The sequence below is a fragment of the Balaenoptera borealis genome (assembly GCF_965194805.1).
Source record: "Balaenoptera borealis genome assembly, chromosome: 15".
Lineage (NCBI taxonomy): Eukaryota > Metazoa > Chordata > Mammalia > Artiodactyla > Balaenopteridae > Balaenoptera > Balaenoptera borealis.
The window spans coordinates 53362338-53379229 of NC_138871.1; the positions used below are offsets into that span (position 1 = coordinate 53362338).

The 16892-nt window shown below is 49.2% G+C and overlaps 2 protein-coding genes across 2 annotated transcripts in view; one reads left to right on the forward strand and one right to left on the reverse strand.

Moving 5' to 3' along the window:
* The window catches only part of ATP6V1E2 (ATPase H+ transporting V1 subunit E2), a 454269-nt gene that overhangs the window by 46499 nt on the left and 390878 nt on the right, over nt 1-16892 (forward strand). The window lies entirely within an intron of this gene.
* Nucleotides 1082-14410, reverse strand: TMEM247 (transmembrane protein 247). The gene is made up of 3 exons (XM_082358338.1): nt 5268-14410; nt 4200-4547; nt 1082-1475 (listed from the first exon to the last, which is right to left on the reverse strand). The coding sequence occupies exons 1-3, from the start codon at nt 5382-5384 to the stop codon at nt 1212-1214; spliced, it is 729 nt and encodes a 242-aa protein (XP_082214464.1). The 5' UTR covers nt 5385-14410; the 3' UTR covers nt 1082-1211.

The window sequence follows — 16892 nt, forward strand, 5'->3', positions numbered from 1 at the left end:
TGTGAGTCCCCTAGTGCCCAAAGTCTGTTCCTTTTGGTTGTTGCTGCCTGTTGTGTATATCTCTACTGTAGACAACTATTTGCTATGTATCTCTGCGTGTGTGTATGTGTGTATGTGTGTGTATGTGATTTGAGGGTTGGGTGTGTGGCCTGTTTAGTTTTTTTTTCTCCTTCTATTTTTCCACTGGAGCAGCATTGCTGACTGCACCTAATCAATCAATGCCTCCTTACCAGTGCCCCTAGGAGTATGCCCAGATTTTGCCCCCGCCTCACCCAGGCATGTGCTGCTCAGTGATCAGGATATCTGATAGGCCTGTCCTGGGTTTCCTGGAGCTTCAGCATCTCTCTTCTTGAATTGCATGTTGCTGAGGGCAGGCTCCAAGCATGCATGATAGACTGTGTACAGTCCTGCTCAGGCCCAGGGCTAGATGGACCCTTGCCAATGCCTTGGTGATGCCATCTTGACATGTCTGCAGAGCTGGAAAGAGCTTGAGGAGCCTTGGCTCCTGTATTAGTTTCCTGTATTAGTGTTGCTGCTGCAATAAATTATTACAAATGCAGTGGCTTAAAACAACTCAGATTTATTCTCTTACAGTTCTGGAGGTCACATGTTTAAAATGGGTTTGGCAGGGCTGCATTCCTTCTGGTGGCTCTAGGAAAGAACCCATTTTCTTGCCTTTTCTAACTTCTATAGGCTGCCTGCATTCCTTGGCTCGTGGTCCTGCATCACTCTACCCTCTGCTCCCATGGCCACATCTCCTTCTCTGCCTCTTACCCTCCTGCCTCCCTCTTATAAGGACCCTTATGATTACATTGTGCTCATCTGGATAGTCCAGGATCATCTCTTCATTTCAAGGCCCTTAATTTAATCTCGAAGTCTCTTTTACCATGTAAGGTAACATATTCACAGGGATGTGGACGTCTTTGGGGGGCCTACTCTCAAAAGCCTACCACAGCTCCCCACACCTCAGGGAAGATCTATCTGAGTAGATGTGGTGGATCCCAAGTCAGCCTGGTCATGGTATGATTTCTGTGATTCTGGAAAGGCTTTCTAAACCCTTCTCCCTACAGATACTTCCCTGGCCTGCTACCTTCTGAAATTCTCCTCTTGGGGAATAAAGCATCTTCATCCACAGTGGGAACTCAGGCTTAGTACAAGGCCTGAACATGTTTCTCCACACTAAGGTGTAAATGGTTGACAGCAAACCTTTCCTAACAGCAAGTTCTGATGGGAGGGAGCCACAGGTGAGGGAAGGAGGTGCCCAGTGATGGAGAGAGCAAAGGCACTTGGAAGTATGACCATAAAGTTTTAATCAAACAGAGCAAAATGGCCGCGATGCAGAACAGGTAGTGCTTGGAGAAGAGAAAGAAGATCATCTCCTTGGTGACATAGATTATGTGTATGAAGATGAAGCAGTACAGGAACATGGCGAATTGGTTCTGGGGGAGCAGGAGGTCCTGCAGGCCTCCCGAGAACTGTGGGGGAAAGAAAAGAGTAGAAATGGCAAAACCAGGGCTTGGGTACCAGGCAGACCTGGGCTTCGATCCTGCTCTTGTCCCTTCCTGAATGTGACCTCGGGCAGGCTGTCTTCCTCACCTAAGGTGAGGGTAATCATGCCCACCTCACGAGATGATGAGGAGGAAGAGTGAGGACAAGAATGAAAATTCCAGGCAAGGTCACGGGCACAGAGGGGACTCATGAGTTTTCACTTCTTGAGCCTGGTCTTAGCCCTCCTGAATCAGGCCACCCCCTTCCTTTCTCGGTACACTCCATGCAGCCTCTGAGCCCACATGTGGGCAGTCTCTTTCCTACTCGAGATCCCCACATCTGGACGCCGGGTCTTGGGCGTGTTCTCTGGACAGTGTCCCCAGATACTCCACCTTGTTTTCTGGATGGTGGCACAATGAGAGGGGGTCCCTTGGGCACAAGTGACTGTGTCTGACTCTCTGGGCCCTAGTGCATGTCACATCAGGTCAGGCTGTGGTCCTTCAGCCCAGGGCGTGGTCTCTCCTGCAGACAGGTAGTAAGAGACAGGTGATGGGGCCTCCCTAAACTCTCAGGGTTTTGGGTGTGGGGGAAGGCAGCTTGAGCTGTCTGGCTGATTCTGCCTGTGTGCTGCTCTTTTCCAGAATCTATATAATTAAAGTTGAACAGACCCCCATTTTAACTGTAGAAAGCATCAACATATAAGCAGAGTAAAAGCTGATATAACTATTTTGATCTATAGTTAAGAAGGCATCACCCATGGTTCATTCTTTAAAATATCTTTTCAACTCATGCCACATTTTTTGTAAGCAGGCATATGGCAGGAACTGTGATGCCCTAAATTCACTAGAAACATATTCATAGAGATATTTTTCAATACAATGACAATTATCTACCCACCCACCCAGAAAAAGAGAGGTGGGAGGCTTAAAAATTAAGTCAACTCTCCAAGTTAATGCAGAGGAAGTAAAACACTTTTGTAAACTATTGTTAAAGACTGGGGTTTTGGACATACTATGGTTGAACCAACTACGTAAAATGTGAGGGTAACTAAATAAAACTGAGGGGGCAGGAAATGACTCCAGTGATGCCACCTCTAAAATGAATAGTAAGGAAGATGGAAGACCAGAGGAAGAAACCCAGTGTTCTGGTGGGACTGGAGGGCTGGACAGATCTTGTGTTTCTCTGCAGACTCGGTGTGGCTCTGGTTCCATGGACTTTCTGCCACTGTTTGTGGTCTACGTGCTAATGGCTGATATTTGTGATTTTGATAAAAAATTGTGCATTTGTGAAACCTTTTAGACTTTTCAAAACACTTTCAATGGTCTATTTTTTTTTAAAGCAGAAGACAGAGAGCAGATAGGACTATACACCAAGGATTTCCATCTCCTCCAGCAAGGAAAAAGATTTTCAAGCTAAAAAGCAGGTATTTTGTGAGCAAGAAAAACAAAAGATAATTGTTAAGAAGGCAGCATGTGTTCATTGAGAACAAATCATGCAAAACCAACCTAATTTTCTTAAAAAAAATGGACCAGTCAATTGGGGAAATGCCATAGCGTAATATCTTAATTCTGGGAAACCATTTGACAGTGTGTCTCAGTACAGTTTTCTGGACAAGGTAGAGAAATGTGAGCTGGAGATAATGTAACTCAAGGGTGCTGATTAATGGAACATTGCTAACCTGTAGGGAGATCTTTTAGTGGTATTTACTTTAGGTCATATCCTCCTCAACAATTATAGCAATGACTTGGATAAAGCCAGAAGGCAAGTTTCTCAGAACTGAGGATGACTCAGAGCTGGGAAGCGTAGCTAATACATTACATCCTGATAAAATTGAGAAGTGATGAACGTAAGTTGTTGCATTTGTGTCAAGAAGTGAATTGCATGAGTACACAAAAATGGTAATAGCTAACACTGAGTGCTGACCTCAACGTGCCAGGCTCACTGCAAAGTGCCTCACATGCATTCTTTCTATTAATCCTCACGACACCCCTGTGAGGTAGGTATTACCTTACAGATGAGCAGACCAAGGCCCAAAGAGGATCAGTAACTTGCCCAACGTCACACGATTTATATGTGGTAGAGCCAGGATTTTAACCCAGGACTGTCTGATTTTAAAGCCCAGACAGCGTTGCTTTAAACAATAACATCTTCCATTATTTAGTGCTTATGATGGCCCAGCCCGAGTGCTAAGCATTTCCCATCCCATTTAATCCCAAGCAGGCTTTCTTATCCCCATTTAGATTAGGGGAGAGTGGTCCATTTCTTGCCAAAAGATGTCTAAGTTTTAGTTGACAGCAAGGCAGCGTGATCCAACAGAACGCATGCAGTCCTGATCAGGGGAGCAGGGGATGACGGTTCTATCAAAATCCACTGGCCAGACTGCAGTGGGAGTTCTGGGTCTAGTCCCAGGCGTCCTATTTTAGGAGACGCAGAGAGGAGTGGAGAGTGGTGGAAATCCAGACATAGAGGAAATGTTGAAGAGTTTTCCCTGAGGAGGAAAGCCATGGACAGGCAAGTGGACGAGGCGGCTTCCGGGTCCCTCCTGGGGAGGGTTGATCCTTGAAGAGTTGGATCTCAGCTTAACATGGAAGCTGTAAAGCAGCGCGCCGGTGGGCGTAGGGCGGGGCAGAGCCGAGAAGCGGGTCAGGTGGGCTCCCCTCGCCCCTGGTTTCCCCGCCCCCGCCGCCTCCCGGTTGGGACCTGTCACCTACCAGGCGGGGCGTCGCCTGCTGCTGCAGCTGCTCCATCACCTCTTCGTGCTGCCGCTGCCGCTCGTTCTCCTCGTGCAGGCACTTGAGCCGCTTGAGCTCGAACTCCATGCGCACCTTCTCCAGCTCCATCTCGGCGTTTCGCTGGGGCCCTGGGGTCCCCGGGGCCGCCGCGGCTGGGGCCAGGGGCAGCTCTGCGCGCTCAGGTCCATCGCCCGCCTGGCCCTTGGTGGTGGCGGGGCCGGCCTTGGACGACAGTGACTTAGGTGGCCCCGGGCAGCCTCTGTCCTCACAAGTTTCCATCTCCTCAAGGTAGTCGTAGGACGAGTCTGGCTTGGGGGACTCTGCCTCCTGGGCCTGGGAAGGGGGAAGTGGGGGGTCGGGAGGAGTTAGCATGGGGCTGCCCACCCCCTACCCCACCAGGCTCCTGCAGCCCCAGGCACAGCGCACTGGGGTGCTTGAAAGTGGTGTGAATTGTAAACATCTAGACTGAGTTCTTCCGAGAAACTTCGACGGAGTTATCAGGACCTGAGAGTTAAGAAGAAGGAGAGGGCAAACTGACACAGAAGAATGGCGCCCTAAAGTTGCAAGTGGGACCTTTGGGAGGGTTGAATAGAAGTCTGTCTTCCTCGTGATCTTCAGATCACTGTTGGAGGTAACTTTCCCACCTCTCACTCTACTTTGAGGCCAATTAGACATCCAGTCCTCTGGGGGCCACAGAGGGAGGAAGAAACCCAAGGTCTGCATTGAGAGAACCTCAATATATGGGAACCAACGATAGGGTTATGGGGAAGCCTGGTCCCACCTGCAGGAGGAGGAAAGGGCCCCACATGGAGAGCTAGATGGGGGAGACCAAAGCCAGCTTCAAGTGACTTCACAATCTTACGAAGGGCTACCTGGTCCCCGGTTACAGCTGGGTGCCAGTATGGGGATAGGGTGCACGTCTCCTACTCTTCTTAGCAGTTCTCTGGGATCTAACAGCACTCAGCTCCTATCTTGTGGTGTCCCCATCATGCTCTTCCTCGCCCTGCTGGGACAGGCTGGGGCAGTGGGAAGAGGCATCCTCCTTACCAAAGAAGCCCTTGACTTCCCTTCGGACATGGGGTCATCAGGCACCATCTTGGGGAAGGTTGGGCAGCTTTCTCCTGCCCCCCGGCCTTCCATCATCTTCCCGTCCTCTGTTGCCATCCAGAAAACCACAGTACTGCCGGTTGGGGCCAAATGACATCTTTTGAGGTGTTAACATTTGGCCTCACAAGATTCCACCAGTTTCCACAAGATTCCGCCCGGCCACCATCACAATCCCCTGTCCTCATAATAACCCACATTCCACCAGTTGCTAAGGCCCCTTTGGCAGAGGGTGTGATACCTTTGAGGTGCCATTATTAAGAACTATAGGATGGGCCTTTGCCACCCCTAGGGACTGCTGTGAAAACTATAATTCCACCACTTGAAATTCAGAATTCCATCATTTGAAATCTGTTCTCTTGAGTTCCTCTTTTAAATGCAGCCTGTATTGAGATGAGTCACGATTAGCTCCACAAACCCTGTTATGGGCTGAATTATGTGCCCTCACCCCGCACATTCATTTGTTGGAGTCCTAAACCCCAGGACCTTAGAACGTGACTCTATTTAGAGATAGGGTCTTTACAGAGGTGATTAAGTTAAAATAAGGTCATTAGGGTGGGTCCTAATCCAATATGACTGATGTCCTTAGGAGAGGAAATTTGGACACAGACATGCACAGGAGATGATGTGGAGATGGGAGAAGATGGCCATCTAAAGACCAAGGAGACAGGGCTTGTATTAGTGTTCTCCAGAAAACCAATAGGAGCCCAGCCTTATAAATTCAAATAGAACTTATAAAGAACTGGCTCATGTGATTATGGAGGCCGAGAAGTGGCACGATCTGCTCTCTGCAAGTGGGAGACTCATGAAAGCTGGTGGCATAAATTCCAGTCTGAGTCTGAAGGCCTAATAACCAGGACTGCTGCTGGTATAAGTCCCAGTCCAAGGCCAGGAGAAGGCCAAGATCTCAGCTCAGACAGACAGAGAGAATCAGTTCAGCCTTCCTCCAGCTTTTTGCTCCATTCCAGCCCTCAAAGGATGAGATGATGCCCATTCACACTGGATAGGGGAATCTGCTTTATTCAGTCCACCAATTCAAATGCTAATCTCTTCCAGAAGCATCCTCACAGACATACTCAGAAATAATGTCTAACCAGATATTTGGGCATCCCAGGGCCTAGTCAAGTTGACACAGAAAATTAATCATCATAGGCCTGGAACAGATCCTTCCCTTACAGCCTTCAGATGGAACCAACCCTGCCGACACCTTGATCTTGGACATCTAGCCTCCAGAACTGTGAGAAAATAAACTTCTGTTGTTTAAGCCACCCAGTCTATGGTACTTTGCTATGGCAGCCCTAGCAAACTAATACAACCTCAATTATTCATTGAATGGATTCAATGGGACCAGTAAATAGATTGGGGGCTGGGGAATATACTTTGTTGTCTTCAGTTTTGTGGAAATGACAAAAAACAATTTTGGTAGTTGGAGACAAGGTTGCATATGGAAAGAGAAAAGGCTGCATTTGAATTCTAGCTTTGCTACTCTCTCTAGCTGTGTGTCCAAGGGAAAGTTATTTTACCTTTCTGCCGCTCAGTGTACTCATTTGTAAATGGGGATAAAGATTTGGCCACTCCCCTGCACTGCAGCACTGATGTGAAACTAAGATAGTGTCTTTGCATAGTATCTGCCTCTACAGGGGCTAAGTAAATGAAACCATCATCATCATTATTATAAGGGGCTTTGTCACTGGAGAGAAGGAAAGTGCTCAAGATCTATCTTCTTGCAAATTTTTTTTTTTTTTTTTGGCCACGCCGCATGGCTTGCAGGATCTCAGTTCTTTGACTAGGGATTGAACCCAGGCCACGGCAGTGAAAGCCCGGAATCCTAACCACTAGACCACCAGGGAACTCCCTCTTGCAAATCTTTAACTGAACCACGGATTTTCTCTCCCAGAATTATGATGGTGACCGTGGGAACTATCTCACAGTTTTTGTGTAAGATGTTGATCCTGCCTCAAGTACTGGGAGTAGGATTGCCAGATAAATATATGTAAGCGTGCCCAGTTAAATTTAAATTTTAGACAAATAAGTTTTAGTATAAATAGATTCTAAAAATTGCATGGGACACACTTATACTAAAAAATTCTTCATTGTTTATCTGAAATTCAAATTTAACTGGGGATCCTGTATTTTTATTTGCTAAGTCTGATGATCTTAATTAGGAGAGACCTGCCCAAGGAAACAATTATATATGACCAAATAATGAGCTGCTATTAAAAATCACCAAGTGCTATAACGTATAAGTTGTAGGGGTAGTTGTATCAGCTATATATCAAACAACCATAAAATCTCAGTGACATACAACAATAAGCATTTATTTAGCTCAGACGTCTAATAGTTGACTGATCTAGGCTGGGCTCATCTAGGGGGCTTGGCCAATGCAGCTTCATTTCATGTGTCCCTCTTCCTTTTCTTGGGGACAGTGGGCTAGCCTTAGCATGCTCTTTTCATGGCAATGGAAGAAGCACAGAGGTCTTGGAATTGGCATACCACCACTTCCATCTTATGCTATTGGCTTTGGCTTTGGCCAAACTCAAAGCCAAAGGATTCAGAAATGTTCTCCATCCTTTTAGTGGGAAGAACTGTGAAGACATAGGGTAAAAAGTACAGATATGGGGCAGTATGAAGAGTTGGGGCCCATAAAGCAATCTACTATTGTAGTAAGACCAACATTAGCTTACAGTTATTGGGCACTAACCATGTTCCAGGTATTGGTAATTTTTCAAGGATTATTTTATGTAATTTTTCAGAGCAACCATATGAGTTAGGTACTATGATTGTCTCTGTCTTCCTAGAAGTGGTAACTGAGTTTCAGAAAGGCTGAGTCGCCTGCCCATAGTGACACAGCTAGGATCAGGTGAAGCCAGGACTTAAGCACCAATGTCCCTGTATTAAATCCCTTCCTGCTGGAAATACTGAAAGTGTTTTCTGTTTTCCTGACTGAACCCTGGCTGATACAGTGGGTATTCAAGGGGAAGAGGTGACCTAAATGCCCAGAGGATTTGCTGGGGAAATCTGAGTAAGGAAGGAGCAAGGAGCTGCTTGAGGACAGCCCCTCCAGGGAGTATGCAGGGATGTGTGTGAAGGCATGTGTATGGTCAGGCCACTCGAGATGGCTGTTCTCTTGCTCTCTGTACGTCCCCTGCTCAACCAGTCTCTGCTTCGCCTGCACGCTACTCACTTGACTATCCGAACCTCTTAATCATAGAACTTAACCAGTAACTGCCTACGTGTTTGCCCCCTGCCCCAGCTAGTGACTGTTCTAATCCTTAGTCCAGAACGGCTCCAACTGCCAGTTTATTAAAGGGAAACGTCTGCCCTCGTGATGGTTGTTAACCAAAGGGGCTGTGAAGGATGAGCCCCAGCAGCTGGTTTTCCCGGTAACTGATGAGCCACCCTGACATCAATTCCCCCTATAAATGGTAGCCTCCCTGGCTTCAGGAGTGTCAGATCCCCTATCCAATAAACCATTGATAGCTCTGTCGCTGTTTCCAGCCTCTTCCTTTGGCCTCGAGGCTGGGCCATAATAAGGCTTGCAGGCCTGTGGCGTGCTGCCCAACAGCATGTGTATGAGCGTTGTATCAGTCAGGGCCTAATCAGGAGACAGAAATCACACAGTAATTCCAACAGGGAAGGTAGACTATAAAGAAATATTAACTAGTGACAGGGGATTGGCTATTTAGGGGTAAAGAGAACTCTAAATAATACAGGAGTGAATTTGGGAGAGGTGCTTCTTAGAGGCTGAAATTCAGATCTCACTGGAGAGAGTGTGGCTGGAGCCACTGAACCATGTAAAAGTTCACTGAGGTCAAGGTCAAGCAGGAAACTGTCCACTGTGTTGCCAACAAATCTCACCCAGAAGCTGCCTAGAAGTTGGTGTTAAACTTTCCGGAAGTCATTGGAGAACCTTAGCTGGGAAACTGGTTGGGACAAGCTGCCCCCAAGGTGCCCCTGAAACCCTCTGAAGACGAGTACCACTCCGTGTGCCAGCCCAGCATTGTGAGAGTAAGAAAAAAGGAAAGTGTACCAGAGCCGGGAAGAGAAGCCCCTTCTTCTTCTGATGTCTCTCCAGCACCCTCTACTGACAAAGCTTAACATCATGGGCTGGCAAGAGAAATGCTTATAGGGCTTTGCTTCTGTGTCAGGAGCTGGGCAATTAAGGATTTACAGCTGAGAGGCAGTAAACTGATAACTGACACAGCATGCATGTACTAGGAATTCAGTTCCCTTTCAACGCACCTGCCTCAGTGCCCTGGGCGAGCCTTTTGAGAAGTTCACCCAAAATGATACATCACAAGTCCCTTCCAGGTTCATGACCCTGAACTAGGTACTGAGGGGAAGACCAAGGATCGTCATATGCACTTCTTACCTTTGTGGAGTATACAGTCTAGCTGGAGAGAGAGAATGCTTCTTGATGTTCCCTAGGTACACCCTAGCTCACCTGCCTTCCTGACTTTTTGCTGGTGGTTTTCTCAGCCTACAAAATGCTTTCTCCATTATCTCCACCTATGAAAGTCCCTCCAGCCTTCAAGGCCCATTCCAGTGAAACTGTATGCTTTGTGTCTCTCTGGCCGCCTTGTGTTAAATGACCTGGTGCTTGTCTCATCCTCCCCTTAGAGCAGTGGCTGGATGAGGGCAGGGCATGCTGCCTCGCTCTCAGCAGGGACCAGTAAAGGGTCAGTGTAGCCGATGGCCCTGGTCAGGCTGTGACTCCCTTCCGGCTAGTGAGTGTGACATAGGCAGGCAGACCAGAGGGTCAAGGAGCTACACCTTCTCCTCTTTGTCCTTACACACTCCAAGTAGGACCAGAGGCCTCACTTTCTGACCACTTTCCTTGTTTGATCCCTCTACTCCGATGTGAGTGAATTAGCAGCAGATGAATTCCCACAAAGTTGGGTATAAATTAAAGGCTTGTAAGTTTAAGTCTATTTTAAATGCTTGGGAAGTAGGGTGATGAGTGTGAGAACCTTGCTATTTAAAGGAATTTTGTGCATCATTTCACAAAGCTGCTTTCCCCCAATCTATAATTTCTGTAAGTCCAAGGGCCATTTATATACTGGGCTTATTAAAGCAAAGCCCACCTGTGGTGAAGCCTGAATACAGGTGCCCTTATGCTCTACCCAGGTGGGAGCTCCTGATGGGAGGAATACTTCAATGAAGAGCCGGTGTAAGGCTGAAATTCTGGACTTCCATTATTCAGAACTGGAAGGGGGCATGGAGACCCTCTAGCCTGGGCCTCAGGGGCTCTCAGTAATGACTTTTGAATAACTCATCTGGGGTTAGAGGAGGGGCCCAGCAGAGTGCAGCAGAAAATGTTCTGCCCCGAGGATCGGGGTCCTGGGGTCCTGGGGTCCTGTGTTAAGCTCTGCCATTGGCTAAGCCAAAACCCAGGCAAGTCATTGGAACCCTCCAGGGATGCAGCTTCTGCACGTAAAACCTGGGGCCATGAAACTTGCCCTGCTTCATACTGGCCTGTTATCCTTGTTCCCACCTTACAACAGGTGGGCGTGGAGCCAGGTGGTACATCTGCCCTGAGCTGGCCTTCTAGAATGTGCTGAATGAGGTATGGAAGGTCTCCCCTATGACAATGCTGAAGTCGCTCTCAAAAAAATCCTCCTTGAATGTTTCATCTGAAACTCTTTTTTCATTTCATGTAAGTTAACATAAAATAAACTTATTCCTGTGAAGAACTTTACTCTGCATCCTTCCCTCTGCCCCTACAACAGGAGGGTGACCGTAACTCAGTGAAGCAATGTTGGCCGACACTGCCCCCTGGTGGTCCGGTTTGTCCTTATGGGGCGGCTCTCAGGCTAGGAGTTTTTCCCGAGGTTCTTGCTCCTGGTCGTTTGCAGAATTCTCAGGTCACCCCAGACACGCTAAATCCATAAGACCCCTGGGAGGGATTCCAGCTCTAAAAATGCCTGATGTTAACCCAAATCTGCAGAACTGGCTTTGTGGAGTCTGTGTTCCATGGAGGAGATTGAGGTGGGAGGAATACATCATAAACAGAAATACCCACCAGCTGAGCTTAGACAGAACCACGGGAATGAGACCAGCAATGGAAGGAGCCATAAGGGGGACCTTTGGCCGTCAGGACCTCTAGTGGGAAGCAGTTGGTCCCAGCAGGCAGGAGGCATAGGAGAGCTGTGATAGAAGCATCTGGCTTTGTCCTGGGCCCTGGGGTACAACTTCCAGTCCTTGCAGGGGTGAAGGGCCAAGGGATGCAGGCCCCAAGGTGGAATGACAGGCAGAAAACTAAGACACTAGGATGGGTGAATCTGGCAGGGAATCAACTTTTGGGCTTAGGAAATAAGGTGATGGGGCAGGACCAAGCACTCAGGTCTTGGACCTGGGGTAGCAGGTGGCTCGGTTTCCAGAACTGGGGGCTAGGTTAGAGCAGGCCTGGCCCCGAGTCTGACCTGTGCCTGTACATGCCACGTAATCCCGCAGTGACTAGAGGTCTCTGGATAGATGGAAGTCTCCAGAGGGGAGCGAAACCTGTGGGAAAGGATTAAGTGCCTCTAGCTGTGCATGAGGGGCCATCATTTCAGGCCTGTGTTTAGATTTTTACAGGATTCCAAGTAAGGCCTGGGCTTGGCAAATTCTGAAAGAGCTTAGCTTGTGTTTCTTCTCTGCTGGCCCCAGCAGGGCCCTGGCTCCCCTCTGATGGCTCAGGCCTGCTTCCCCCTTCAACTTGTGCACCTGCTCTGAGCCTCAGAATAACTTCCCAGCCAAGAAAACAAAGGTGCCACCAGAGCTGCCACCTGAGAGGGGTCCCATCTACTGACTCACACCACATGGGGGTGGCTGATGGAGGCTCACGAGCCAGTCTTTTTTTTTTTTTTAAACCCTACATTTGTTTATTTATTTATTTTTGGCTGTGTTGGGTCTTCGTTTCTGTGTGAGGGCTTTCTCTAGTTGTGGCAAGTGGGGGCCACTCTTCATCGCTGTGCGTGGGCCTCTCACTATCGCGGCCTCTCTTGTTGTGGAGCACAGGCTCCAGACGCGCAGGCTCAGTAGTTGTGGCTCACAGGCCTAGTTGCTCTGCGGCATGTGGGATCCTCCCAGACCAGGGCTCGAACCTGTGTCCCCTGCATTAGCAGGCAGACTCTCAACAACTGCGCCACCAGGGAAGCCCTCGCGAGCCAGTCTTTATAGGCATATTTGCACTTGAACTAGTATCAAGGCCTCCACACCCCGATGATGGAATTTTAGGTGCAGAAGCAGAATAATGAGAGAGATGGCTGGGAGTTTGGGGAAGGCTTCTGAGAACCCCTCACTGTGCCGCAAGACGATGAACACCCCATCAGCTTAAAATCCCAGCACTTAAAGTGAGAGCCTCCCTAAAAACCCACACGTGGGCCACGGCTATGCTATCTCTGCTGGTTAAGAGGCTGCTTGCATCGCTGGCAGGATCAAAAATGGTTCACTCTGACAGGGACTGGGTTAGCATCTGAGTCTTGCCTGTGGTTTATAGGAGTTTTTGATGTAATTTTGCTTTCAGGTGTCACCTTAGAGCAGCTTTTCCTAGAAAGCCAGCCCTAAGGGATGCATGTGAATATCAAGTTTCCATGACCAGATGGGAATTGGGAAGCCATCCCCCAAGTAAACCACCCCCCCTTCCCCCACTAGAAATCTCCAGTTCACATCAACATAATAAATGTCTAGCAGTGAAAGAGCCTGTTTAATGCGCAAATTTATTTGATCTAGACTCATTTTCCCCTGTGTGCTGTGCTTCCTGCCCTTAGAACTAGTTTCCTGCAGAACTCACAGGGACCCTGCCTTAGGGACTCTGGGATCATTATTAGAGAGTGGATTGAAATGAGCTTTGACCTGCAGAAGCTGCCTGAAAGTCTCTGACTTTGGTTTGCCTGAGTTCCCAGAGGCTTCCAGGGGCTTCCATGGCAGCATCAAACTACTTCCATTATCTGTCTTGGCTACTACCTTGGCTTATCCCCCCAAACATGGGATTGGAAGTGGGGTTGCCAGATTTAGCCACTAAAACTACAGGAGGACCAGCTAAACAACTAATTATCTTTTAGTATAAGTATGTCTCATGAGGTGCGCCAACCCTATTTGGAAGATGCCTGAGAGGTGTGGGGTGCTTCCGGGAACAGGCAGACACAGAGCTCCACGGAAGAACCACACTAGGGCCTCAGCGTCATGCCCCGAGGTCTCCACAGCCAGTCACTGACTAGGACCTCCAGGTGTTAGGCCCTGGGCTAGGGCTCCACGGGCGTTGCCTCATTTAAGTGCCCTCAGCAGGGGTTGCTATTACCCCTATTTATATGTGAAGAAACTGTGGCTCAGAGAAGTTAAGTGGTTTGCCCATGTCACACAGCTGTTAAAGTAGCAAAGACGAGATCCAAACCCAGTTTTCTTTTACTCTGAAGTCTGGTGTTTTACTTCCTCTTGGCCACAGCAGTTACTGTCTGTCCCACACCTGTGGACTGAACCAGTGTCTCTGCAGCCCCCCACAAGTCATCCTGAAAAAGATCCCACGACCTTTTGCCTCTCTGCCTTCTCTAGACCCTCCAAGGTTCCCACCAAGGTTCAACAGCCTCTAAGGTTCCCAGTGACCAGTGTTCTGCTAACAATGTTGCTGGCCAATACAGAGAGGGGAGGAAGTGGTGAGAGTTTTTGACTCTATGAGACTTACTTGAGCCTTCCCTGCCCTCCCTTTTGGCTGCTCACCATCAGTCGAATGTCACCTTGTCTGTTCCCCTTGGACCATTTCCCTTTCTGCCCCAGGCAGACTTCCTCTTTTGGGGCCTTATGGCACGTGGTACACCCCCTCGTGGCAGTGATCACATTGCAATGCTACCATTGGCTCACATGTTTCTGGACCTCTGGACTTCAGGTTTTGTTTTTTTTAACTTAATTTTTAAAAAAATATTTATTTATTTTATTTGGCTGCGCCGGGTCCCAGTTGCAGCAGGCAGGCTCCCTAGTTGTGGCTCGTGGGCTCATCAGTCTCAGCATGCATGTGGGATCTAGTTCCCTGACCAGGGATCGAACCCGGGCCCCCGGAATTGGGAGCACAGAGTCCCAACCACTGCACCACCAGGGAAGTCCCTTAACTTAATTTTATTTATTTATTTATTTATGGCTGTGTTGGGTCTTCGTTTCTGTGCGAGGGCTTTCTCTAGTTGTGGCAAGCGGGGGCCACTCTTCATCGCAGTGCGCGCGCCGCGCCTCTCACTATCGCGGCCTCTCTTGTTGTGGAGCACAGGCCCAGACGCGCAGGCTCAGTAATTGTGGCTCACAGGCCCAGTTGCTCCGTGGCATGTGGGATCCTCCCAGACCAGGGCTCGAACCCGTGTCCCCTGCATTGGCAGGCGGACTCTCAACCACTGCGCCACCAGGGAAGCCCAACTTAATTTTTTAGAGAAATTTTAGGTTCATCCAAAAAGACTCCAGGCTTTTTTTTTTTTTTAACTGAATTTTAAAGAGAAGTTTTAGGTTCATCCAAAAAGACTTCAGGCTTTCTTTTAAGACAGGGACTATGTGATTCATCTGTCTCTCAGCACCTAGCAAGGCATCTGGCTCATAGCTGGGGTTCAAATGCATGTTTGTCTAGTGGTAAGTGAGGAAAGACACACTGGAAATGATTAAAAAACAACAAAGAGCTGTATCTTTACATGCATCTTTGCTGTTGAAAATGAAGTCGGTGACTGTTTTCTAGGCATTCAAGTGTAGTTCTTTTTCATGGCCCTGCCCTGGTTGGTTTTCAAGTTTGCCCTAGAAGCCTCGGCCCAAGGAGAATCCTCCGTCCAAGAAGCCTCTCCCTGGTAGCAGTACCGCGTTCGTCCAGAAGATGGCGGGCGAGTCCAGCAGGCAAGCGTCGCAGGGCGGCCAGAGTCAGGCCTGCACAGGTGACCCCTTTTCACAAAAGATGCGGGCACCTGAAGCCTATTTGCCAACCCTATAAATGCGCATGGGTGAGAAGAACTGGTCTTCGCGGAAGGTTCTCAGGCTGACCTCTGGGAAGAGGAGCCTTTCTGGGAGAGTGTTTTGGGGGAAACGTGGCAGCAGGTGGTGATAAGCGCTGCTCCTCAAAAACCCCCCTTTGAGTAGAGAAAACACTGTGGAAAATGAACTTCCTACAAAGCAGACGCAGCCCTCAAACTCTGCGTGATTCAGGACGACATGCTTTTCGCCTCTTGAAGCTCATTTGCTTTGGAAATGGCTCCTAGCTCCGTGGCCACCTCCCCAGCTGACTGGAAGCTTCTCTCGGGTCATGTTCCCCCTTTGCACAGGTCTGCAAACTCCAAACAGGTAAGGAAAGAGCTTATGACTTGAGCTGACTGGCGAGTGGTGACAACCGAGCGAAATGGCAAAATGGGGAGTTTCCAGCACCATGGGAATTTGCCAAATAGCTGTTTTACAGGGCTGTTGAGACCTCCCCATATTTTCTCCTTAAAGTCGGCCGTAATGGCTAAGGGAAGGCCAGCCAGCCCCTGCCCCTGCCTCAGGGGCGCAGGTGTGACCGTGGGAAGAGGGGAAACGTCTCCCTTCTCTTGTGCTAGACCAGATTTTAAGGCTGCAGCCACCCCCGCCCCCATTTTCCTTCTGACCTAAATCTTCCCTGGAGCTGAGCTGGGCTCTGGGCCAGGGTGTCAGCTGTGGACAAAAGGGCCCTGTTTGGAAGGCCTGGCTACTGCGTTTTCCTACACAGCCTGACAAAGTGTGTCGAACTCCCCCAAGTCAATGTGATAACGCAGAAAGATGCAAAAATGGCAGCGGCCTCCCGCCTCCCTCCCAGGAAACCATAAACACTGCCCCCTCGTGTTTTTACCGTAAGGCAATGGGGCTGTTTATAGGAAGCGGGCCACTCCTCGGTCCCCGGGTCTGGCTGATCACGTGGTGTGTGCTGTGCCGGATGCTTCTGCAGGCAGGGCTTGCCCTATTTTTTCTGGCTGACTGGGGGAGCTGACCATTACTCACGGCTTCTCCTCCACCCCTACACTCCCCAAGCACGGCCCGCTCTCCCCTCCCCCCCGCCTCTTCCTCCTCCTTCCAGCCCCTTGGCTCCTCTGCCTCTGGCTTTGCAGGGGTCCTGGGAGAGGACTGGGCTGGAGACCTGGGCAAGTTCTGCTGAAGCTACCCGCTGCTGTGCGGACTTGGCAGATGGGCCTTTCGGCTCTTTAGGTGCAGGTTCTGCTCCCGCAAGACAGGGGTAATGACATATGCTCTAACTTGCCAGCTGTCTGCAGGCCGTGTTCACATAGACAGTGCAGATGACAAGTGGCGTGTGCAGTCGGGATGGGCGGGGCTCTCTGTGGACCTGGAAGGTGGAAGGAGGAGGGAAGGTCGCAAGGATGAGAGGGATTTCGTTCATATTATGGGGGAGGGAGTGCCAGGCTGGGGAAGTGGTGGGAACAATGGCACAATGACAGGAATCCATGGAACATTTCCTAGGAACGGTGGGGACGTCATTCAGGTTTAAAAGCTCTGTGTGTGCGTGTATGTGTATACACGCCCATGCGTGTGTGCCCATAATGGAGAGACCATTCTGCAAACTTGGTTGGAGGCCCAGTTATGGAGGGCCTTGAAGTCCCGGCT